A 26871-nucleotide genomic window follows, 5' to 3' on the forward strand; every position below is an offset into this window, starting at 1 on the left:
ATTCTTGTGCTAAAACGCACACATATTTGTAAACACTGCTGACCTCGTGCCTGACAGGGAATGTCCACCACCTTCTCCATCTCAGCCGTGATGTGTTTCTCAGGCTCCTTGATAAACTGCGGAGGTTCTGAGGGACGAAGAGAAAAGAAAAGACAAGATGACATATTGATAAAATAAGAAGCAAAACTGCAAACCTGCAACTGTAATCATCCCGAGTGCCTCAGTGACACTGTGTGAGATCTTTAAAAAATAACTAACAGCACCTATAATTGATGGATAGAGGATAAAGAGATAAAGCCACCTCATCCCCCAGATGACCTCATTCTGTGTTTTGTGAAGAAAATATTTTTCTCGCATGCCTCCATGATTGAAGAATCTAAAAATGGTTCAGAAGTGAGCATAGCTAAGTTTCACTTTTAGTTCAGTTCCCCATTGGAAAGGGTGTCTGGGAAGTTCTTAAGATACAAATGGATAAATGAGACTTTCACACCTGCCCTGTTTGGTTTGGTTCAATCGAACTCAACTTCGTTTGCCCCCTAAGTGCGGTTCGTTTGGGCAGGTGTGAACACAGCAATCACACTCAGGTGCGCACCAAAACAACCGAACAGAGACCTTCTTGAAGAGGTGGTCTCAGTCGGGTTACAAATGAACTGTAGTGCAGTTCGTTTGTGGTGAGAATGTATTCCGACCTGGATCTGAAGCAACTGCAGTCACATGACACATTGTTTGGGTTAAACATGAGCATGTTACAGTCCTGGAGGATTATTAATGTGCACCTCCTCCTGTACTGCCTTAATATGCACATTCAGCACATCCAATGCATCAAAACATTGTTTTCTAGTTGGAGCCGCGCCTCGTTTTCAAACTGTATGGTTTGACTAAAATGAACAATGACAGCAATATAGTCCACGATGAGCAGCGCTAAAATCAACCTGCGTAGTTGTCCCTCCATTGTGACATTAGAAAGTGTCACATTTATCTTGCAAGTGTACTCTTCTTCAACGTTTGCTTTACTTCCTGGATTTTTCCCACATGGAAATTCTGACCAATCAAGAGCAGCTTTCTCACACAAGGCATTTGATCTGGTCCGCTTGTAAATGCTGCTGTGAGAACTTGAACCAACTCTAGGCAATAATGCAGCTTTGTAACAAAATTAGTCCCTGATTCAGACCAAAGGAGACAACTCTAGGTCTGAAAGCACCCTTGGACATACCGCATAAGTTGTCAGTTTTGCTGTTGTTAGATGCGACCCCCTTTTTACTTAAATTCAGTGAGAATTTTCTCCATTTCTGGATCCTTCCTTCACTGGAGGCATTCAAAGAAGTGAGCAACTGATATCCAAATGGTCATTTAGGGGCTGAAGTAATTCTTTAAATACATTTTTGCTTTGGAAAGTATTGCTAATGGCGCAGACTACTAATAGAGCAGGTAAAAAATAATGTCATCTTACAGTAGTCTGATCCAGAAATCAGTAATTGGCATACCCTAACGGTTTTTAATGTATCTCTCAAACTGATGGGGGGAGGAAAGGCTCAGTTAGCTGTATCAAGGGAAAAGTTCACCACACCTAGTCCTTTGAATCACATCACAACCTTGAAAACATCAAAGTGTTTCAGTGGGATGGAATGAGAGTGACTCAAGCAATGCTATTAAACAGTTTCTTGAGGCCAACCATTAGCTTCCTCCCTTTTTAAATCAATAACACTTTAGCCTCACCGCCTCATGACTTCACAGCCATAACTTTGCCACTAGTAGTCTTTATATCATTTTCATACCAGCTCTTTTGTTTGAACTCGCAAACCTAAATGCTGCGTTTACTCTCAAACATTAGCTGATGTATGTAGCTCAATGGAAATAGAATGTCTTTTATTTGGGTTGCCATATGAAAGCACATACACCGATTATGTGTTATGACTAATCACATCATTTTCTCTTTACCTTGTGCATCATAAAAAGGTCTGAAAAAGAAATCATGGTGAAATTCACAGACAAAAAGAAAGAGAGTGAAAACACTTACTGAAAATGTGCTCCAAATCCTGAAATACTAAAAATATCCAAACATATTATACAAAAAGGCAAAAGCACAAACATTGAGATAAGTGCTGCAAATACCAAAACACAAACAAAACATGAGAGGAAAGAATGATGAACCTATTTTGACTTAGCAGCGGCAAAGATACCGAAGCTTTCCCATCACGGCTCATTTGGATGTGGATTTCCTTCATGTTTGTGCTTTCACTCTCGTATGTGTTTCTGTCCTCAGGGTCCACTGTAACAATACAACTCGCAATGCAGCGTCTAATTAAACCTGCATGGACGCGGTGATAGGTAGACATTCACATCAGGGCCTGGGAATGGTGTCTGAGTTTGTGTAAATACTGAAGAACCAAAGTGGCAACAGTTGTAATGGGAAGATACTGTCACCTGCAAATGTGCATGTTTAAGGCAGGATGTCAACAGTCCTGCTGCAGGTGCTCAGGAATAATAACTGGGGACAGACAAGAGCACATTCCAGCTTATAATTCTTACCCAGTACGTGCAGATAAGCGCCAGCACTGACTGAGGGCACGCTGCTGCTGCGGAGAATGGCCTCGCACTCGTAGAAGCCGGCGTCGCTCACCACGGGACTGAGAATGGTCAGCCTGCGGTTGAAGTCGCTCAGACCGCTGGTCACCAACACGCCGTTCTTACGCCACGAGATGCTCAGCTTGATGAGAGGCCTGCAGGGTGAAAAGTTTCAGATACGTTCAGATCTCGGAGAGAATTTATCTTTCCGTGGTTTATGATAAATGATTGTGGTTCTGCAACATTGGTCCGATGTGACACATATCCATCAATCTGTTTAATCTGCTGGAGCACCGTGTGGTGAAATCTGAAAAATATCTGTGTATGGGTGGAGATGATGCCAAGTGTTATCAATTCAGACTGACTATTTCATGAATCAAGGGATGTCATTAGTGGAGGAGTCGACTTTGATTCTGCATCTTCCAAAGATACAAGAGCACTTGTGTCTCCAAACACAAGAGAAATGATAATGGAATCAACTACAATTATCATTCGACACACATTAAATATTAAAGTTATTGTGCAAAAAAAATATAAAAATAAATAAAAATAAAAATCCTAGAGCATTTGAAAAAAACAACATTGACGTGTTAAAGGGATAGTGCACCCAAAAATGAAAATTCAGCCATTATCTACTCACCCATATGCCGAGGGAGGCTCAGGTGAAGTTTCAGAGTCCTCACAACACTTGCGGAGATCCAAGGGGAGAAGAGGTAGCAACACAACTCCACCTAATGCAGGCTGACGGCCCCAGATTCAAACGTCCAAAAACACATAATTGAAACCACAAAATATCTCCATACTGCTCGTCCGTAGTGATCCAAGTGTCCTGAAGCCCCGACATAAAAAAAACGCGCTCACGCTTGCGCTCTTGCACGCGAGACCAGCGAAAGCACATGAACACACATGAACGTGGTGCCCATGTCTCACGGTCTTGCGCANTGAGGCAAATTGTGATTTGTGATATTGGGCTTTATAAATAAAATTGATTGATTGATTGAAATGTGAGCGCGGTGCCCAGAGAGGCAGTTAGAGCTACAGGCTACAATGAGGCTAAAAACAGAGTTCAAATAACGACTTTTTATGTCGAATCTGGGGCGCCGTCAGCCTCCATTAGGTGGAGTTGTGTTGCTACCCCCTCTCCCCTTGGATCTCCGCAAGTGATGTGAGGACTCTAAAACTTCACCTGAGCCTCCCTCGGTAAATGGGTGAGTAGATAATGGCTGAAGTTTCATTTTTGGGTGCACTATCCCTTTAAGGAGTATTTGTAAGGTGTATTTTATTCTTGTTAGAGCACAATGGGCACCAAGAATGTTTGTATGAATTATCACCCTTTGTGATTGTCGAACTTCTTCTTCTTCTTCTTGTACAAATTTGGAACAAACACACTGCCGTCAAACGTTTTCAGCTTTCCTTCAGTATTAACTATTTTAACAGAAGTAAAAACAGTGTGATTCAGACATCAAATGTTTTATTTCCACGTGGAAAAGTGTGGCCCTAAAAAAGAAGAATTTAATGATTTAAACTTCCATTTAGTCGACGTCCCCACAGTGCTGAATGACAGAGGAGAATACTGTTGGATTTTACCCCCCAAATGTCTTTCAATTTTTTTATGTTGTTTTTTTCCCAGTCCATGAAAGCGTCATTATTATTGACCCACAATGGTGCAATTGGGCTCTTAATATTTAGTGTGTCTGTTTTTATTTGGTCCCTCTGCAGACACAGTGGTTAGACCGAAAAGGTTTAAACAGTGATTCGTCAGTCCATAGTATGTTCAGCTGATATTCAGTGCTGACCTGAATCCTATCCTTCTATTTTTGTACATTTTCAAGCATTGTACTTGCAGCAACTAATTCATTCATTTCATTTTTTTTATTAAACAAAAAATAAATGATGTAATCATGTGTGTATGTCTCTTTTCAGTAAAGAGTTACTTATCATACTCTATTTAGGTTTAACTGTGAAAAAGTCCTCAACAAAACTGGAAGATTCAGAGCAAGAGCAGCAACGTAACCATAGAAACTCGCCACAGCTGAACTCTGAATGGCGTCCGTCTGCCTGACCCACACCTACTGACTGCGTGCACTAGGGATGTGCCATATAATCTTGTTCACGATAATTCATATCATGATATTCGAAATATTTTGACTTGTTGACATATTGACATCATACCATTACTCACGGCAACAACAGGCATGACTGAAAACGAAATTATAACCGACTCTGCAGTGGTTCCAAGAAGAGGAGCAGCTTCAGCAGTGTGGAATAAACTGTGGCGTCCTGAATGTTTTATGAACAGCCCCGGACTTCTCAGACTCTTTTAGTGACTTACCGCTCAGAGGGAACTCATTCAGCGGCTCCTCTGGCAGCAGCACAGCGTCGGTGTCATAAACCTTTGGTAATGTAAACCTACGTGACGCTCGCAGCTCCACAAAAACCTCCATGTATGTGAATGTGTGATAGTTGTGGTATCATAACAGCCTGTCACAGCTTACAGCGTGATGATTAGAGGAGAAATGGCAGAGCATAAAGGTCCAGGTGGAAAAAAAACCCAATCATTTAGGATTTTACTAAAAGAAGGAAATCACCTGTTGATTTATATATATAGATCCCAGGGGACATTTTTTGTATTTGGGAGCTGTTTAAATGTGTAATTTGTGGTAGATTTTATTTAGTTGAACTATTAGTATTGTATACAGAAGTAGTTACTGAGTTACTGTTGTTGTTCACAAACTAAAGAAATGAGAGATCATTTTTGTTTTTACTGAATATTTGAGGCAAATTGTAAAACTATATCACTTATTTTATTGCAAGTCTATGTTCTTAAATTATCAATAAAATATCTTTTTTTTACTAATTTGTTGTTAGAATTGAAAGAAAAGTAAAAGCTCAGTAAAAGCTCTCTGATCCTGAGCTATTTAATTATACCTGAATTCAATAATTAATTATAATTTAACTATAATCTCTGAACAAAACTTTGGTCAAAATATAGGACAGCGTTTTGGATTTGTTTGAATTTCAAGGACTTTTTAAACACTTTAAAGAAGGGGCTGTATTCAGGGTATTCCAGTACTGCCAAGTACTTATTTTTCCTTTCAAAACTCAAGCACTCTAAGCACCTTGTGTGATTTCAAGAAGTCTGAATAATAGCTTTGCTATAGTAACACATAACCTGTTAATTCCAACTGGTTCTAAGCATTATTGTGCACTGAGACAGGAACCTGTTCCTCTTTAAATCTGCACACATTTCAATTCTAAGCTTCTAGTTTCTTTTACCAATGACTGGTGATTTCTTCTTTTCTTGTTGAACCGTATAGCTTAGAGGGATCTTTGTCTCTTCGTGCCCTTTCAGTTGTCAGTCTAGTTGAACCAATGCACAGCGTTTTGTTCTCCATCTACAAAACATTCCTCTTTTTATTTGGCAACCCTTCATACAAATCTATTTGAAATGAGGACTTTCTTCAACCTAAAAGCATCAAAGACCATTCAGAGATATTGAATAGTCCTCTCAGCTATCTGACTGGACCCAATCAAGCTTTTGGAACAGGAAGTTCCAGACTTTTAAACAGCAGTTTACCTTTAATGTATACACAGGAGGTTAAAGGGTCATTTCACCCAAATTACAAAAATACATATCTTCTCACTTTCTACTAGTTGTATCCAATGCTAAATGCAGTTTTGGTTTTATTTGCCCAGGTGTTGAGGCATCATCAAAAAAAGATGAAAGTAAAAGAAAAAAAAAAGTATTTCCAGATTCATTGTTCCTGTTGCTCTGGATATTTTACAGCAAATGCTGTGATGTTTTAACTGAAATAATGAAAAGAAAAAAAATTGAAAAAAAAGAAGAAAAAAAAGTACTATCAAAAAAAAGAAAAAAAATATTAATTTCTTTCTATAATCATTGTTCCCGTTCAACCACATTATTTGAAAGAAAAAGAAAAAACTGAAAAAAATATTTTTACTGGAAAAAGAAAAATAAGAAAAATTAAAACGGACACATTTTGAGGAAAAAACTGAACTACTAAAAAAAGAAAAGAAAAACAATTTAAAAAAAAAGGAAAAAATATTGGGCCTCATTCACAAACAGTGCGTACGCACAAATCTGTGCTTAAACTGTGCGTACCATCGTTTGACGCACACATCCGGGATTTATCAATATTTTCTTACCCGAATTTGTTCTTACTCTGCGAACAAATTTAGAACTGCCTCAGACCATGCGTACGCACAAATGAGGAAGGCCGAACTGACTTAGAAAATGCAAACATACCTTTTAAGTACATGCAGTCTATAAAACCACATTCATGAAAAAGAGATTTAATTAACATTTTTTAAAATAATTAATTTACTAATATATTGGCCAAATGGATTAAATTACCATGAAATTGACACACGTTCACCCTCATCATTGTGACAATTAAAATATTAACAATAACATGAACAGAAAAACTATCACTCCATCAGCGTGCAGATGATCTGTAATGCCGACTGCCATATCCTTAAGGCTGTGGCCCGCTGGCCAGGAGGCACCCACGACTCATTTATTTTGCAAAACAGTACAGTGGGAATGCGTTTGGAGGCAGGGGCTGTGAGAAGTGGATGGCTTGTTGGTGAGCATCTTTTGTTCTAGTCTTTTATTTCAATTGTTTTAAGTTAGTATTTTCAGTAAGTCTCTATTCCGTTAATGTTAAAATGTTATATTGTTTGGGTGACCGGGCATATGGCCTTAAAACATGGCTGATGACACCATACGCAAACCCTGAAACCCCTCAAGAGGTGCGCTATAATAACATACATGCCCACACACGCGCCGTAGAGCGCACTTTTGGCGTGCTTAAGGGCCGTTGGATGTGTTTGGATCAGATACGGCCGGTGGCAAACTACTTTATACCCCTGAGAAGGTGTGCAAGATCATCCTGGCATGCTGTGTCCTCCACAATCTTACAATGACCCATGGCATTCCTGTAAGACCCGGCGCCATCGCTTCTAACAAACTGTCAAATTTACTACTTCTCTCCTCGCGTAACCGCTTCCTTCATTCATGAATCAACTCTAGGCAAGCGGTTTCCTTATATGGAGAAATGGGGGCGTTGTAGTATGCTGATTGCAGATCGTGGACACGCGCCTGTCAATTTAGAATGGTTCTGATTTACTAACACACGCACGGTGGTGAGAACAAAATTGGCCGGTAAAAAAAAAGAAAAAAGTCTAGAAAGAAACAAAACAAACAAACAAAACCTGAAAAATCTCTTTTCAGAATCACTGTTCCTGTTGTTCTGGATAATTCACAGAAAATGCTGAAAAACAGCTTTTTACTGAAAATAAATAAATAATAATTCAATAAAATAAAAGTTAATAGAACCCCTTGCAAATCTCCCATTTTGAATTGTCCTCAATAATTTGAGTGAACTGACGCTTTAATAATCTGATCTCGTGACCCTGCAGCTGCAGGACGTTTACCTGGCGTTGGCAACACACTCCATCGTGACCTCTGAGGTGCCTGTGACCACACTGGTGTTCCTGGGAGGGATGATGATTGTCGGGGCGATGGGGTCTGCTGGACCGCCTACATCTAGACAGACAGACAGACGGACACATACACACACACACCAACACAAACACACACATACATGGAGAGGTTAAGCAGAGAGCAATTATCTTGATGGATACATATGACTAGATTTATTTGTTAGAGACAGAATGTGGTGAGCCCTCTGGACGTTGGTGTCCTATACATTTCATTTCCAGCCTGTGCACTCTGCGGGCCCTCATCGGCGTGGCATATTGAAACTGACCAATGCACACAGTGTATCTGAGTTGTGGCAGAGAGACGGGCCGAACAGGACGAGACAGTGCACTGACTGTGTATAATAAGATGTCTGCTGGAGAACCAGAAACAGGGATAGAAAAATACTGCCTGACAAACACAAAACTGAAGGGGTGAAACGGCTGCTGTGTGTGTGTGTGTGCGCATATACACACATTTTCATATGTGTATGAAACTCTGCATGTACAAACTAGTTTATGTCTGTTTGATTGTGTGTGTGTGTGTGTGTGTGTGTGGGTGTGAGTGTGTGTGTGTGAAAGTGTGTGTGAGCATCACAGACAGACAGCCCATGGCAGTGAGAGCACAGTGTGTGCGTGTGCTGCTTGAGATGTGTCATGTCTGTGATAACCTCACACTGATCCGTCAATCCCATCATGCCCTGGGAGTGCGCTTGTGGCTGCACATGTCAGATGTAGCTACAGGGGCTGTCATGACTCAATCTTACCAATCTTGGGTCATTAGATGCTGTGTACAGGCCACACACACACACACACACACACACACACACACCTTGACAACACCAAGGTTCGACTGCTAGTCACCAGAAAAACACTGCTGCAAATTTAAATTGGACAAAGCAAAGTTCTTAAAGTCCCAGTGAAACTAAAGTTAGAGCGTCTAGTTCCAGTGCTGTGACGTAGGGCCATTAGTCGACTAGTCGCCCACATATTTACGATATTAATTTAATTATTAAATTATGTATTTTGGTGGTTTGAGTTAAAAGTGTGAGAAAGAATAGTATCAGTAACATTGTTAACACTGTGCTACATTACAGAGAAATACAAAACCGTACTAATGAGCCTTCATTAATATAGGCCTATATTTTATCTACAAGTGCACGTCACACACTGAGCGAGCCGCCTGTTAATGACGCTGTGGGCTAATGGGCATGTAGCTACTTCCATGTTTCAGATGATACGTCATGTTTGTAGTCGACCAATGAAGATGAGTTTACATATCACCTTGGGTTCGTCCTTCACCTTCTCAAAATGATCCCACACTTTGGATTTCCTGCCCGACATGTTATTAACTAGCCTGTGGAATAACCGCAGGTACCAGCCCTGGAAATTAACCTGACTCCTGTCTGACTGCTGAGCGTGGACACTTCCTGTGTCTGACCTTTCAAATTAGATATATAGATATAGCTCTGGTTAGAATGAATGGCTTTATGCTAAGCTAAGCTAAACTCCAGCTCTGTACTTAATGCACAAAAGTGATACTGATAATTTCTTCATCTTGTTGAAGTTAGGATTAAGTTTTAAAACTTCGTCCAGAGTATGGAAACCGTAACATGAGCAACACTCGTCTCCTCAGAGTTCTCCTTGACCTTCGCTCTCTCCAAGTCTCAGGCTGTCGGAGCCAGGAAAGCTCCTGGGAAATGCATCGTCAGAGGCGTCGCTGCAGGAACAGCTGCTGTAGCAGATACTGACAGATAAACGTGCACATACAGTAAAACCCAAGCACTGACTCCAACACACACAACTCGCAGCACTGGCTCTCCCAGCAGCCTGTGCGTCAATGTGTGTGTGTGCATATGTGGAACATGTGTGTAATGTTCATGTAAATGCTTGGCACGATTCCCTGAGACCTGCCAAGTTGAGACCTCCCACTAGGCCTTCGATCTAACCTGAATCTGTGTGCATGTGTGCGTGTGTGGTCCTGCGCCAGTATAATCAACCCTGCCACTGTTCTCCATATGTACCACAGCCTATTTCTGCTCCCTTGTGTTGTCAACTGTAATATGTTATCCACATCCTCCTCATTCACATCCATACTAAACTCCAGTCTAGCATGTCATAAGATGCTGTCTGTTAGCTTTCCTCTTATAATTCACTCTGCTGAGCTGAAGCCAACCAAATTGGTTTGATTTGTGTATCTTGTGTTTTTCGTCGTGGCAGCTCAAGATGCTGGTGAATATTAAGAACTACTTGGCAGCAGAACAGTGTGTCTGTGTCCCCGCTCCCGTAGCTTTCTCTTCCCGTGTGTGTGTGTGTGTCTGCGACAATGTGTAAATATGGACACAGATACACTTCAGTGCAGGGAAATGAAATCTGATCATAAAGGTTGAGCTATTTAGATGTCGCAGGGAGGTGGCAGGGACAGTCAAATCTCAGAGTACGACAATGTTAAAGTAGACCTTCATTCTAAATTTCACTTTGGTGAAAACGCACTAGTATCATCTGCATAATGGCACCCTGTGTCTCACTACATTTGAGAGGGAAATACTGTGCTTTTTATGGACTGCATTTACATAGTGCTTTTTTACACTACAGGTCTCATCCACCCATTCACACACACAATCACACACTCGTAGCCGAGGTTACCATACATGGTGCCACCTGCTAATCATTAACCATTCACACGCATTCACACACCGATGGAACAGCCACCGGGAGCAATTTGGGGTTCAGTATCTTGCCCAAGGATGCGCTGATGCATGGACTGCAGGAGCAGAGGATCGAACCACTGCTCTTCCGATATGTGGACGACCCGCTCTACCTCTGAGCCACAGCCGCCTCTACTATTATTACTAGTTATATTACAAATGAAGATTTTACATTTAAAACACATGAGCCCCGTTTCCACCAAACACTTTCAGTATGGTACCTTTGGAACCAACAGTAACCCTTCAGACATGGTACCTAGACCCTAGTGTTTCCACCACAAACAGTACTCTTAAGTGTGGGCGGGGTTGTTGTCACTCACTGCTCCGTCCAGCACTCACTGTATTTCCTCCTTTATCAGTCTGCACCTGGTTTATCGTCCACAGAACGAGGCTGCATGCCGACATTTTCAGAACAAAATAAAACAGGCTGCAGTGAGAGTCTCTCTCCATGGGATATTTAAAAATAGCAGGTTTGTGCATTTAGTCCTTCTCAGGCAAGCTCAGGGGTTTAGTGTTGCTGGAGCCCACAGGATCAACGCTCCACGACACTTTTTATTTTTCTCAGAGTGAGGATTGGGTTGAAATTAATATATAAACGCTTAAAGATCCACTCATTACTAAAAGTGTATGTCATATAAAAGCTAAAGTAACGGTCAGAGTTGTCACAGTGAAATTTAAGGTGTGCTGATGGATTCTTGTCGTCATCTCGTGCATTGAGTAACTTCACAAGTAAACACTCCACCTTAAAAGTTGCCGGCAGTCCAGCTGCTGTGAGAGGGAGCAAAACATCCTTTCATTTTATAGTTACAGTTTACTAATAAAACTCTCCACAGTATGAACAGTGGTTACATGAGCCTCAAAACCAGCCACAACTCAGCCCTGAGCAGAGTGACCGTCCTCTATTGACCAATCAACAGACTGCAGTGTTCACAGCTCCACCTTTTAGTACCAGATCTGTGTGCTAGGTACCCCAACGATGGGGGACCAAAAATAGGGATGGTACAGAACGGTTCTATTGGTACCATCCACAAATTTTCACAGTGGAAACAGGAAAAAAAAAAGAGCGTACTGAACTGAACTGTACTGCTGGGTGGAAACAGGGCTATGCTGACAACTGTAACAGCAACTTTCCACAACTGATATTGCAAGATTTTAAAGTCCATCCACACCTATCCTGGCTGATTACAGAATGTGCGCATATTATACAGTAAGTGGTTACTCACTCTCTACTGATAAGGTGATGGGCTGGCTGGTCTTGTTCTCTCCATTCTTGTCATTCACCGCTTGGACGTAGTAGCGCCCGGCATCTGGTGCCACCGTCGACAGAATAACCAGGGTGTTGTCCAGAGTGATGGCACTGAGGAGGGAACACAAAGCATTTTAAGACATTTTGAGTATAAAAGATAACAGGAGCAGAAGTTAAGATAGGTGTAATGAATCCAGTGAGAGTGACTATTTAAAAAACACTTTTCTGTGCTCTTTCAAAATTAACAAGTACAAAGAAAGCTTCTTGGAAAAAACAATACATTTTCAGCCTTCAAAGGTTCGACTGCCTAATTAGTGCTAAATATGTTTGGAGTCTGGCTGTCTGTCCACACTTGATCCCACGGCTGAAAAGGGCATTAAACATTTTAACATTTTAATTATACTGTTCAAGCAGCATTAGGTATATCGATTTACAATGTGTAAACACTGTGTTGGTGCTGACTGAGCAAGGCGGAAATATTGACAGCCTCCCTTGTTCATACTTCTCCTTATGGCTCCTTCTGAAATATGATAGCCCTGCGTAACAACCCAGGGCTTTTAATTGGCTATTTGTACCCCTCTGTTTCCTGTGGCCCGCATCTTGGCAGCCAAACACTTTTGGCAGGAAACAATAGCGTCTTCCTCGTCGGCTGCTGAAATGATGCCTGAATAAATAAACACTTATCCATTTTCAGCACACGTCCTATAGGGGATAAAACCTGGTGTCTTGTTGTCTCTATCAAGTCCTCCTTTGGATTTTCCCTCGTCAATGTGGCAACCAGCGAGGGAGAAATCCCTCCCCCTCTGCCGCCTGATGTTACAGCCCCCTGACTATGTTTGCAATCAATAGTTTCTTATTTTCTGCGCCTGTTCAACAATCTGGAGGTAGATAGCCCGTTCCAAGCGGGTGCCTTCCTCCACATACATCTTTTCCTCCGGCCTTATCCCTCCATCTACTGTTCTGACCTACTCCCCCCTTCGCTCCTTAACTTCATCCATTCCACCAGATGCTGAATGTGGTCATGTGGAGAAGTGATATCTGGTTATCTACCCTGACACACAACTACTGCACTACATTTGGGAATAAACTCGTCAACACAGCAGGTAAAATGTATTCTAAAAATGTACACATTTGGGATGTGTGAAACACCAGGGCCCTGTTTCAGAAAGCAGATTAAAAAAAAATCTGAGCCTAACCCCGAGCTCTGAGTTGTCTCTTCCTGAGATGGACAACTCAGGGTTTTCGGTTCCAGAACAGCTGATCAGTTTGTTCAGTCAACTGAGTTTTGCTCGTGCACAGTGAATGAAAAAATGCCATCATCAATGGAGACACAAGATTCACCATGGCGACAGGTGAGTAGAAGGCAGAGCTTCCATTTTAATTCAGTGGGGGTAGAAATATTCAGCCATGTCCACGTATATGTGCACAAAAATCTTGAAAAAAGAATCAGAGCAGGAGAAAGTGTTAGTAAGTTTAAGAAGTTTCACTGCTGGAAAGATCTTTTCATAAAACTTGACTGTCTTTATACCCTTTTAGGGCCGACATCACAATGACTCTCCACCACAGGGCTGTAGGCTACATAGGAGTCTTAAAATGTGGTCTTGTTGTGTTATTGGGAGCCAGAATAGAAGGAGTCATGGCTCAAAACTTAAATTTGAACACATACCAGCCACCACTGCCTGTGAACAATAATGAAGACAATTATACTTAAATGTGACGAGACTTAAGGACTGGACGGAGGCGATCATCTAAAATGCTCACATGTGCAGCGCACACTTCATATCAGGTTAGGGAAAAAGTATTTCCTGTTGTAGGGATGAATAACATTATGTGTATTAAGGGTTATCATGTCCACCTCATCAGAAACTGGGGAGGGATTAAGAGGAATATTGGATTTCTCTGTAACGCTAACTTTTTAGTGCATTAGCTAACGTTAGCTTCGTTATCAAAACAAACTGAAGGAAACCGTTCAAGTGTCGTCCTCCTTTGTAAGATTGGCATAGTAATCGACCACAAAGCTTCCTGTGACATCATCCATCCACTGAGTGAGAGCATACGGGTCGCCCAGTCTGGTCCCGTTGGTCAGTGTTTACTTATTCAAGTAACACTCGTGGTGATTGTGTTGTGTCATTCATGAACGAATCATTCAAAAGAACGAATCTGTTGAGTGAACGTATTGAACTGAATCACTTCTGGAACTGATTCGTTCATTTCTCAGTTCAGTTGAGCTCAGCAGTGAGCGTGCAGGCCGGGAGTGATGAATCACTCAGTGAACGAATCACTCGGTGAACGAATCACTCGATGAACGACATAACCCCGATCCCTGAGTGATTCAAATAATTTCTTCTCAGCGATACTTTCGTAGGGACCGTTTTCTCCAAGCTAACGGCTAATGTAGCCAGGAGACAAGCCACAAGCCACACAATTACACACCTCCCCATTGTTTTAACAGACTTAGTTTCCAGATAAACAAACTTAAAACGTTAGGCTGGCCAGTAATGAGACTCACCAGTGCAGGGCAGACGCAGCAGCAGCAGCTCAGCCGTGTATCAATTCAGTGAGTCGGACTACGCAGTACACAGTCAGAGCTCCTCCTGCCAAGCACTAAACGATTCGGTGAACAAATCTTTTGAACAAATCTTTTTAATGAACTGATTCGAGTGATTCAGTAACATCTAAAGAACTGCATTGCCCACTAGTGAGTGACCTGACATGGTGCATTGGTAAATTCAGTCTGATGCTCTACACTAAAATGAGAGCCCTGCTGGTTGAAGAAACAGTGCGTTATATTTCTATATGAATCAACTAACAGTTAAGTTAATCACATGTTCACTCTGCTCGGCGCTCTGCTGCTGCGTCTCCCTAAACAGAGTGTCCAGAGTGCGCTCTGCCACTCAGACAGTGCGGTGCTCTGGATGACTAAACGGTACATTCTGACAGTACTCTGAATTTACTAATGGTCCAGTTTGTGCCAGAGTGTGCTCCAGCACTCTCAATGAGTATTTCTGAACGCACCGCTTGCATCATCTTCCTCCATTGTCTAAAACAAGCCAAAAGAACTTGCTAACTAGCGCCTGCTAATGTCTGTGGAGACTTGTTTTGCCTCCAGCTAAGCCCCGCCCACTGAAAAACATCATACTGTTTACAAAAAACACTAAAAAGGTCTATACAGTAGACAGACACAAATACTTTTGAGATTGGTGGTACGTGACCAGAGAAAACAAAGGGAAAGTGCTGTGGCATTCGCATTTACTCAAGGCGTAGAAAACCTACAACTACCAAACTATCCAGAATTAGAAATTGCCACTGAAATGCTGTTGAAAGAGGTTCAGACAATAAACTGCCTTTTTAAAGAAAACTCACTTTCAAACTACATTCTGCACCACTCAGATATATTAACACATAATCCCCAATATTATAGGAATTATCTTCCATCAGTGTGACAAATGACATCGTGAGTGATAGAGATAATTATTCATTTAATCCCATGTGTCTACAGCTTCATACTGATTTTACAATTTATACTAAGATTACACATTATGTGCAATAAACGTTTTAGTGGAACTGCTCTGACAAACTGACAGCTGTCTCCTGTGCACAAAGTCACAGTGTTTTATATGTAAATAAGGACATGCAGAGGTTTTATTCTGAGCTAATATTTACATTCAGACATACAGTAGATCTCTACTGCTTCTATCCCTTTAATACGGACTGAATAAATGAGGAAATGAAACAGCATGACGGGCTCTGTGAGAGGGAGATGACAGTTACAACAGTAACTGACCCAGAGTTTGAGCTACCTCTAAAAACGCCTCATCCCAGGGTCACAAAACACGAACCAGGCCTGTAAAGACACAGACATAGTTCCGCACTAAAGCACACATCCCTCACATCAGGACACAAAAGAGAGTTTGAGTCACTGACCAATCAGGAAGCTCGGTCTTTCAGAAAAATACTACTGTCGGTGAAACCAATCAATATCATTCAAATGGTTGTCGCGCCTACCCACCTTCTGCACTCTGTGACATTTCACTGTGATTTTCTCTTTGACGTTTTCTTTCAAGTTCCCAGAGCTATTGGTAGCACAACATCAGGAATAACAGCCATCTTAGAAATCAATAACAAAAAAAGTCTTTGATCGCGACAAGATTTATTTTTTCTGTAGAAGCACATTAATTCTCGCTGCTTGTTGCACACGAGTGTAAAACTATAACCGTCGTGTACGTTTAAGTCGTGTTCCTGTTTCACAGCTGATGACCTCCTCTTTCTCTCCTCCTCCAAACTAACCCGCTCCACTTCTCCATCCACTTGTTCTTCCAACCTGACCTTCATCTCATCAGTAGGGGGATCTAAGTACCTGCTGTGCCTTGTTAAGGGAGCGACAGAGCTGATGAGAGACTGAGGAAAAGAAAGGATTCAAATAGGGATAAAAATACTCCCAATCACTGAAAATACATACAGGTGTGAACACATTTAAAAAAACCTCCTTGCACTCATATTGTAGCTCCAGAGAGGCGTGGAGGGAAAGCAGTGGACACAGCACAGAGAGGGATTTAATGCATATAGCTACCTGTGCTGTTAGCATTTACTGTGTGATAACTTATGGGATCCATCTTCCTGACTGATTTCTCAGAGCAGTCCCAGCCACTGGGCTCATTTGGGATTCTCCGTGCATGCTGCGACTGAAAACAGTTTTCCTAAAGGGACTGGCAGGCCTCGATGGCTGCAGCTTATGATCTGCGGTAAATATTTAATGCTAGCTTGCTGGAGCGGTGACATCCTGGACGCACAGCCATGAATTATGGATCCCTTCGGGGATGTGGGCAGAACGGAAGTGTCCAAAGCGCTGAATGAATCCCAGGTGGCTTCCTGGGACCTTTCTAAAACGGGAACACAATCCTGGGCTTAACTTCTTTACCTGTCGCTTAAGAAACTCTTGAAGATGAAAATACAGGGTAGTCAGTGATGCTGGTAGGTATGCGTCCTGTGCTCCTGCTGCATTAAAATCTGAAAGGAAGCGGTAAACCCTTGATCGATGTGTAAAGGGGATGCGCCCTTTTTCTTTCTTTGATATTGCTACATTGTAAACAACAAATACGTGTTAAAAACAGAAGCCCTTTTAACACAGAGGTCACAGGGCCACCAAAAGTTCCTTCTTCATGCCTCCTTTGCATTTTTACACAGAGCCAAATGACCGTGGCTTCCTGCCGCTCCGCATCACAAAATCAAAAGAGGCGTGACATGTAACCCTGTATAAGCCTCTAGTGTGACATATAACATGTGTGTCGGCAGCTCTTTATAAACAATAACAATGGTATTAACATGACAACAACAATCAGTTACTATGTCTGTTATATGGCGGCTGATCTCTTCCTCTGCTCGGAGGGTAAGAAGCTCACCAACCTAATTTTTTCCCAATTTGCCATTTTTGGCCACTGTTCTCCTTTGAGTCAGCCGCTAACTGCTAACACCTACTATCTCCCTCCGTGGGTAGCACGCAAAACACATTCATGCTCCGCTCATAGAAAACCTAGATGCAAATCAAACCAAGCACTTCCTAACAGCCAGCCTCCACTTCTGGGGATCCATTGTTTGGAATAACGTCACTCACGGTACCTTGAAAGTGAATCCCTGTCCTTACTTAGCGTCATCAGAGATATTCATATCAGCGATGCTGTACAGCGCGTCACCGTATCTATCCAGCTCCCAAAAGGCCTTACACACTGAGCTTATATTTTAAATACAATCTTACCACAGTATATAATGACGAAAACACTGTGTGTGTGTGTGTGTGTCTGTTCCACGTTTTTCTCCTCACTGACTTGGTCAATCCATGTGAAATTTGGCACAGTGGTAGAGGGTCATGGGAGGATGCCAATGAAGCAATATTACATCAATTGGCCAAAGGGGGGCGCTATAGCAACGACTGAAATTGCAAACTTTGAATGGGCATATCTCATGCCCCGTATGTCGTAGAGACATGAAACTATGCACAGAGATGCCTCTCCTCATGAGGAACAAATTTGCCTCAAGAACCCATAACTTCCGCTTATATAGATTTTCCGCCATTTTGAATTTTTTTTAAAAACACTTAAAATTGATCTCTTCCTAGGAAGTTTGAGCGATCTGCATGAAACTGGGTGAACATAATCTAGGGACCAATATCTAAAGTTCCCTCTTGGCAAAAGTTGGAAAACTTACTAAAACTGAGCTTCTATAAGGCAATGAATATTGCGGAGGGCGTGGCTCATCACATAAAGGTGTATAACATCTCAAGGGTTTCACCCATCACCACGCAACTTTGTAGGCATATGACCACACATAATCTGAGGGGACCCCTCCATTATTGACCCCATCAAACAAAATGGGGGCGCTAGAGAGCTCATTTCTTATCTAGGCCTAACCGCCATATGGATTTTTACTAAACTTGGTAGATATGTAGAACAGGACGCCTCAAGGTGACTGGAGAAATTTAACTCTAATTGGCAACTGGGTGGCGCTATAACACCAGACAAATGATTAAAAATGGCTAAAATGCGACCGATCGCTGTGGCTCCCCCTGTGGACCAATGTTGTTGTTTTTTTCTAAGTTTTGGTATGACTAAGTCATGGTATGCTATGCTGTACTCAATGGGTATGGACTAATTTTATTTATTTTTGTTTCTGGGAGATGCACTGAGTGAATAAGGAGCGTACTTATTCTGACGCAAAGATTTGTACAGTAGTAGTAACGTCGTGCAACATGAAAGTGAAAGCAGTGCTCTGTATATTTAAATATGAGAGTGCAATACAAATATTTTGTCCCTAAAATCAATGAATAACTGCGATAAATATTTGTGATTTTAATATTGGTTAAAATAATTGAGATTATCGTTTTGGCCATGATCGTGCAGCAGACACTCAAATTATCACCTGTGGATCATGGAACTAACAACCCATCAACATCACTGGGGTTGCTGCTAAGTTACAGGAGGCGGAGCTTGAAACAACCTGGAGGAGACAGCCTATTGTCTCTGATAATGTCCAGCACTGTATGAGGTGATCTTGCAAACTTTTTCTCTGTTTCTTTTTCCCCCACTACTCGATAACCCCGCCCAACCACCTGACAAAATAAGTTTCAACTAATATTTTACCGTCATCCACACCAAGTCCTGATTTCGTCAATGTTAGTGGGAGCAGTCGGCAATTTTTCCCCCGGCTAGTTGATTTTAATGTGCTTCCCTGCTGAGCATTCTCTCCCTCCACCTGTAATCAGGGCTGCTGCAGTGGGGGTCACACAAGACTTCGTTACACAGCGTGTTCAGCAGATCTAACTGCTCCTCGCGCTCACCGGTCCTCAGGGATCAAAGACCACATGATGCAGGAAGAAATTAAAAGTAAGCCAATTATCCTGAATGGCTTTACATGTATATCAAGGGAGCAGGGAGAGGGAGATAAGACTTTGGTTAAAACAGGTAATGGAATTGTTCTTTTTTTTTTTTTTTTTACCAGCTTCCTGAAGTAATTTCTTGTTTTAGCGTGTTGCTTTTTTTTTTTTTTTTTTTTTTAAATCTATCTCATTCTCGCTCTAAATGCATTTTGGTCATCCTTATTAAACTCCCCAGTCTCTCAGTGGTGTGTGAGCAGCTGTCTGAGGCTTCCTTGTAGCGACGGCTTGCCACGTACCCGGCACAGTGCGGGGATTTATCAAGCCACAGAGCTGAGAAATTTGGACAAATCAGATATGTGTGAACATGCCTCCGCCTCCGTCTGGTTTTTATGTTTATTCCTGCATCTTTGAATACTCTCTCTTTTTTATTCCAACCCAATTTCCTTTTCCATTATTATTCTCCAGAAAGAGCTGCGGTCCACGAGAGAGCCTGGCAGGCTGGACAGCTGCTCACAAACATCTTGGCCAACTGTGCAGCTTTGTGTGCAATCCCAGCTTTGCTCGCAGCGAGAAGCAGTACTAGTCTTACATGCAATTAATTTCTTCTGGATCAATTTATTTATGTTTAGCGTCAAGGGTGGTTTTTTCAGTGACTGCCAGCCTGATAATAATTCCACAGCACTTTAATCAATAATGATGATGAGGATTTATGTCTGATTGAAATAGAGAGATGGCAGTTTACATGTTTCATTTGCCGCTAGCTGTTTCCCTTCTCTAATTTTCATTAATACTAATAAATTACATTACAAGTAAATTAAATAAACAACGATCCAGGCTCCTTATTTAAGAATGCATCGTCTCTGGACTCTGCCTTTGAATATCGAGCTTAAAAGCACATCTTTGTATCTCAACCGCTGACTGTCAGTCTGTGTGCATATCTTATCGTGTTAATCCAGTACTGACGCAGTGTGACAGAGCCGTGCCTGTTCTAACACACGCGCACACGCTCGGGAGTGTTTTGGCATCTGTCGTGGCTGTCCCTCTCCGCCAGGCCGTGAGGGGCCTAACCTCGCTCCGCAGCCTCAGACCTCCATTACATGCAGACAAATGGCCCCGGTCGGCTGCCGGCCTCCCCCAGGAGAGAGTGAGAGCAGTCGACGGGATCAAGCAGCTCACATGGCTGGCTACAGTATGAGTCAAACTGCAGCCAGTAGACGGATGAAGGCGGAATAAAGCCACAGAGAGGCAGAAGAGTGAGAGCGAGCAGCGGGCTGCATGCCCTACTGCTCAACAGACCTGTGATGAAAAAGCCACAGCTCCTGGGGATGGAGAGATGGAGGAGTGAGAGAGATGAGAAGAGTTAGGGGAGTGTTGCTCATGAAAACAGCCACTTGTTTTCACACCGGGGGCATAAACTAGAGATTTGTGGCTCACTGTTCGCGGTCTGCTCCCCTGTTGCTTGCGGTTGGTTGAGTGTTCAGAAAATGGTAAAGATAAAACGGATGTCCCGAATACCCCGCAAGGTCAAATAGTGACATCTAAAGGAACTCAAGGCCAATTCTGATCAGCCTTGATATGTCGAGGGACCCAAGTGTTTACGAAACCAAACACAGCAGGCTATTCCTGAACCCATCCATCCGGTCAGTCCAATGATACATCTATCTACAGCAGAACTGAAATGACTAATTGATTAATAATTAGTAAATCAACAGAATATTGACTGTTAATAAATATCTGCTTTTGGTAATTAGGGCTGCCCCCAACTGAGAATTTTCCTAGTCATCCAATAGTCGTCATTTAGGGCCATTAGTCGACTAGTCGTCCGCATGTTTATGATATGAATTTAATTATTAAATGATATATTGTGGGCGGGGCAACACAATGGTTTGAGTTGAAGGTGTGAGAAAGAATAGTATCAGTAACATTGTTAACACTGTGCTACATTACAGAGAAATACAAAACCGTACTAATGAACCTTCATTAATATAGGCCTATATTTTATCTACAAGTGCACGTCACACACTGAGCGAGCCGCCTGTTAATGACGCTGTGGGCTAATGGGCATGTAGCTACTTCCATGTTTCAGATGATACGTCATGTTTGTAGTCGACCAATGAAGATGAGTTTACATATCACCTTGGGTTCGTCCTTCACCTTCTCAAAATGATCCCACACTTTGGATTTCCTGCCCGACATGTTATTAACTAGCCTGTGGAATAACCGCAGGTACCAGCCCTGGAAATTAGAGGCCGTACACATGCTGCGTCGTTTATAAGTGTGTAGACCTATCGTCTGTGGGACAGATGTAAAGCTCTGGGTAGCCCTGCACTAACATGATCAACTTTTCTGTATTTATCAGACTGAATATTTACAGAAGAAGGGAAAGATATCTGTGGGCTGTGACTGGTTTGTAACCTGACTCCTGTCTGACTGCTGAGCGTGGTCACTTCCTGTGTCTGTCCTTTCAAATTAAATTCCCACATGGTCCAGTCATATAGGTTCTGATTTTTTTTGACAAGGTGCAGCTCCTAATAGAGTTTCATGTTTGTTTGTTTCTTTTTTCCTGCAACTAAGCGACCCATGAAATCTTCCAATTAATGACCTTTCTGGTCGACTAACGTTTGGTCGACTATTAGGGGGCAGCCCTAATAGTAATTAAGTATTCCACTTACAGTTTTCATACATGATAACATATGAAACGAATGTAAAAAAAATGTTGATCTCTTTTTTTTTCACTTAACTTCCGTGATATTTTGCCTCACAGTGACTCGTCTGCTTCCAGCTGGCTACCTGAGGCCAACACTGTGTGCCCGTTAAAAAAACAAAGAAGTCATTTTCTCTCAATGAAAAACACAGTCTCCTGCAGCTTATGGCTGCTAGTCATGGCTGCTAGTGATGGAGACAGAAAACGAATGCGCATTGGGAAAGCACCTGTGGTTGAAGCCGCCCTCGTCAAGTGGATTGATAATGCCCGGTCACATAATGCCCCTTTGAGCAGGCCCTTGGTGAGGAGGAAAAGTAGAAGAATTGGCAGTGAGCCTGGGAGAGGACAATTTCAAAGTTTTTCATAGGCTGGTCTGAGCGATTTAAAAAGAGAGAGAACTTTGGGCCTCATGCAGCAACGTTCTCTTACATCTCATATTTTCTGTCAGGAGAAAAAGTAGAAGTCAGCTCCCGATGCACCAAACGTTCTTCACCAGCCAAGTCTGCTCTCACCTATTGTGTCACCTATTAGCAGGGTAACACCCTCAAACACTGTATTAAGGGTTGTGTTGTGCTGCGTGGAAAGACGTGCCGATAATTGGAGACTAAAAAACAAAAAGGCTTTAAGAACTTCGCCAGAAGTGAAATCAACATACTGTTCAAAAAGCTTAAAGTGATATGATTTTCAAAAGTGTCAGTACTGGTGTTAGAGGTAATTAAAAAACCCAGCAAGAGCAAAGTCTTTGTGAAGCTATGCATGCTGTCTCAGGTGTAACTGAAATGAAAACAAATGGTTTGACATGAAAAAAGAGGTTTTTAACGTTTTAATTGGGATAAATTGACCAATAGTGTCTCTTAAGTCCAACAATTTAATGATCAAACAATTATAATTAGTCTAAAAAAAATGTAATAATCTAAATTAGATTAAATGAAATTCATACTTTTTTGATGTTCCTCAAATTTAAAACTTGAGTTTCCTTGCGTTAGGCAAACTATTTCCGGACTGTAAAAACAAGATATTTTTCTTTTATCTTGGCGGAGTGCTCTCAACCACTCATAAAATTTTCTCTTACCTAAGAGAGAAGCAAATATAATTAACATTGGTGAATCCCAAAAGTCTACGGATACTATCAAAATACGAACAAATCCAAGATAAACAAAAATAAAAGGAAATCTGTTCGTGTATCACCTCCTGCATGAGGCCCACTGTGTTTAAGAAACTGCACCAGGAGGCTACACCTATTTTGACCTAGTTGCAGCCCTAATCTTCACATCTATGGACACATATGAACATTTAATATTGGTGCCACTTGGGTTTTGGTGCAAATACCAAAACATTACTTTTTTCTTTGCCTCAAATGGGCTTCCGTAGATAGCCTAACCCAACACCTGGCACATTTCACTTTTCAATCAAATTCAATTCAAGTGTATTTGTATAGCACCATATCATTTTATTTATTTATTTATTTTATTTAGTTATTGGACAGGCACAAAGCACGGCTTCTAAGCTGCACCAGAGTCAGCCATGAGCCAACTTGCAATTGTTGGACTCCTCTCATCCCTCCCACAGTTTCTACTCTCTCCTGCCGTCAGGGAGACAGTTCAGGAGCATCCGCTGCAGGACAGCACATCTGAGGAACAGTTTTTATCCTTCAGCGATCAGACCGTTGAACTGTGGCACACATGAACCCACGTAGTCTTTTGACCGCACTTTATTGGCCTTTTCAGTAGCTTCTATTTTAGAGTTATTCATTTATTTTTTTATTATTTTAATAATTTTACTGCACTGAGAACTTTTAAATTTGCTGGTTTAAGACATGAAACAGTATTTTGCTTTTATGTTTTATCATAAAAATGACAATAAAAGGAATCTGATCTGAATTTAACACCTGTAGTTCCTCGACTGGAAACTGAGAAAAACATCTCTGTTGAGAAAACTGTCACATAAAAACACAATTACACCAACAACAAGACTTCACAAACATTAAGGCACCACAACAACAACAATTCACAAAATTAAAACACATCAAGTGTTTGTGTTAATGTGTGACGGGTACATGATTGGGTTGGTTTTAGCTGTGATTAAACGTTGGATTTAAAATCAGTATAGCTGCAGCACTCTCTTATACTGTATATGTCTATATAACTTGGTACTGAGCTCCAAAAGTTTGTTGTTCTGATAGGGAAGGCAGATCCGTCAAACTCAGTCACCTCTGAAACTGTTGGTCTTCGAAGTTGTCCTCCCATTATCTGAGCCCAGTGAGCTCAACTCTTTTAATGAGGGAGGAGACCGTTTATTGACCACACAAATTAAAGCAGTCTGAGTGCTTTACGTAAAGACGAAATAAAAAAGCGCAAATACTGAACATCTGGGTGTTTGACTGTTGGCTGGACAAAACATGCAATTTGAGGACGTGTCTTTAAGGGCTGTGATGGATTAATCAAGTAAATAATCAATGAATCAATGTTAAGAAAACAAATATCGTTAGTTGCAGCTCCATATACTTAAGCAATATCACACGAGAGGGAGTGATGTTGTACTGTGATATCGGCCGAGTGCCGAAGACAATCACAGCCGTGACGATATCACAGTACAACATCACGAGCTCGAGTGTGATATTGCTTTTATACAACAGTTCAACAGTTAAATAAGCAAGGCTGATTCAGAAATGTTGAAAAATGAGGACAAAATAGATAATTTAAGCATTTTATTTGTCTTCCGCCAACAAAAATAGTTCCCTCAGGACTCCGCTGTCACCGTTGCTATGTAACACAGACATGGTGCTCCAGGCACTTACTCTTTACACACATTTATCTGCACGTTTCCATTAATTGTGCAGCCGGTGAAATAAGTCTCTGGTGACTGCATGGTGGACTGTCGCTTCACAGGCACAGCCGACTCTGCCTTCTGATCTGACAGTATGTTGCTTTTCTCCAAGTCATTGAGTTCCGCTGATGAAACACTGACAAACCTGGATGTGTGCTCAGATGGATTCAGCTTCTCCTCTCCCTCATCTTCCTCTGATGACCATTCATAGTTCAATTCAAAACTTATTTTAGGAAATAAATCCATATTTTTGGCTGTTTGACAGTGGATGAATTAATTAGCCTACAACGCAACTGCTGACCTAACTGACACTAACCGTCAGTTTTGATTTGATTGTTGATTGCAATCAGCTGTGAGGCGGAGTGATACATACAGAGTGAAATAACCGTGATGTTGTACTCCAATATCGTCACGGTTTTACTGTCTCTCGACCAATCAGATTGCAGGGCCGGAACTAACTGCTGTATAAATGTGTTTATTCGTCCCTACATCCATGTGCATGATGGTGTGCTGCTCTCTGATGTTAGAGCCGCCTCTCCTTGACATCTCTTCCCTTCTGACCTGCAGACTGCTGGGTTCATGACTGATGCTGGCCAGTTGGTCAAAGGGAAATGCAGAGAAAGGGCCAGGCTATTCACTGGCCCTGGTGACTAATGGGGAATCCATAGCAGACTGACAGGACCTGAACATCACAGGCAGGGGCCATTAATTGATCAGTGGCTACAGCAGATTACTCAAAGGAATTGCAGTGTGTGCGTGTGTGTGTCAGGGATGTCCTCCCACTGACTCGTCCAGGTCAGGCTCCTCTGTGTTCTGTCTTAACGGACACCTCTACAAGGTTGTTTTCAGTGTAATGCAGATAAATCCATGCCTGAGTGTCAATAGAAAGTTTCTGGGAGAGAAAAGCAGGTAGAGCGCAGTGAGTTGTTGTCAGTGTTGAAATAGTGAGAGGACAGGCTCGGCTGTATCCAGCGGCAGACTCACCTTCTCGCCAGCAGCCCTGCAATTCCTGGCAAATGTGTTTACTGAAGGAGCCTCTGATTATACACCACATTAAGTCTCCAAAATAACACAACAAATCACAGCAGCTGAATGGAAAAGACCCTGCCAAATGCATTCCCATTCAATAAGGGAAGAATAATGACTGTTAGTGTTAAATAAGTTCTTTTTCTCCTTGCATCCTGCTCTACATCACAACACAACAAAGACGCAAGAGCCCAGGTTGAACGGATCCATCGCAGGGCAGCGAGACCGATGCTTAGCTGCACGTTTCAGCATCGAGTCAAACGAGGACACAATGTCTTGAACCTGGACAGTGAACAAGAAGACCGTCAGAGAGCAACATAAGTGAATCCGTAAGTTTATGGGTGTACTGTGAGAGACGGTGCAGGAGTCTTTGCCTTCGCCAAGAACAACAGCTGCAGAGGCCACATGGCAAAGAGAGAGCAGTCACAGTGCCACAGTGAGACGCTGCCTTGCCAGAGGGGAAACTGGCAGCAGGGAAGCAAAAATGAAGTATTCACTAAGTTTCTGTGGGTTTCCTTTACACATGCAGGGCCTGGGCAGTGTGCTGTGTTCACACTATACTACATGTGAGATGACATCCGTGAGCCTGAGGGCTAGCACAAGGCCAACATGGTGATGTGCAGCAGGTATCCATCTTCACCATCTTGGTAAAACTGAGGCTGATGTCTGTTTCGCAGGTGTTTAAAATCAAAGTAAAGCAGACATAAATATTTGCTCTGAGTTTACCACTGAAGCTCAAACCAAGCATCAGAATGGGGAAGAAAGGTGATTTAAGTGACTTTGACGGCATGGTTGTTGGTGCCAGACGGGCCAGAAGACCATCTCTGAAGCAACACCTTGTCCAACCTTGAAGCAGATGGGCTACAGCAGCAGAAGACCACACCAGGTGCCACTCCTGTCAGCTAACAACAGGAAACTGAGGCTA

At 42.0% G+C, this 26871-nt stretch overlaps 1 protein-coding gene across 1 annotated transcript in view; it reads right to left on the reverse strand.

Moving 5' to 3' along the window:
* sdk2b (sidekick cell adhesion molecule 2b) overlaps positions 1–26871 on the reverse strand; it is a 454891-nt gene that overhangs the window by 85710 nt on the left and 342310 nt on the right. Inside the window, exons 5-8 of the mRNA XM_050059698.1 lie at positions 11999–12132; positions 8023–8134; positions 2530–2720; positions 44–127 (exon numbers count right to left, since the gene is read on the reverse strand). Of these exons, the coding sequence (XP_049915655.1) occupies positions 44–127; positions 2530–2720; positions 8023–8134; positions 11999–12132 (521 nt within the window). The remainder of the gene's footprint in view (positions 1–43; positions 128–2529; positions 2721–8022; positions 8135–11998; positions 12133–26871) is intronic.

This window comes from Epinephelus moara, chromosome 13 (genome assembly GCF_006386435.1).
Source record: "Epinephelus moara isolate mb chromosome 13, YSFRI_EMoa_1.0, whole genome shotgun sequence".
In the NCBI taxonomy this organism is placed as follows: Eukaryota; Metazoa; Chordata; class Actinopteri; order Perciformes; family Serranidae; genus Epinephelus; species Epinephelus moara.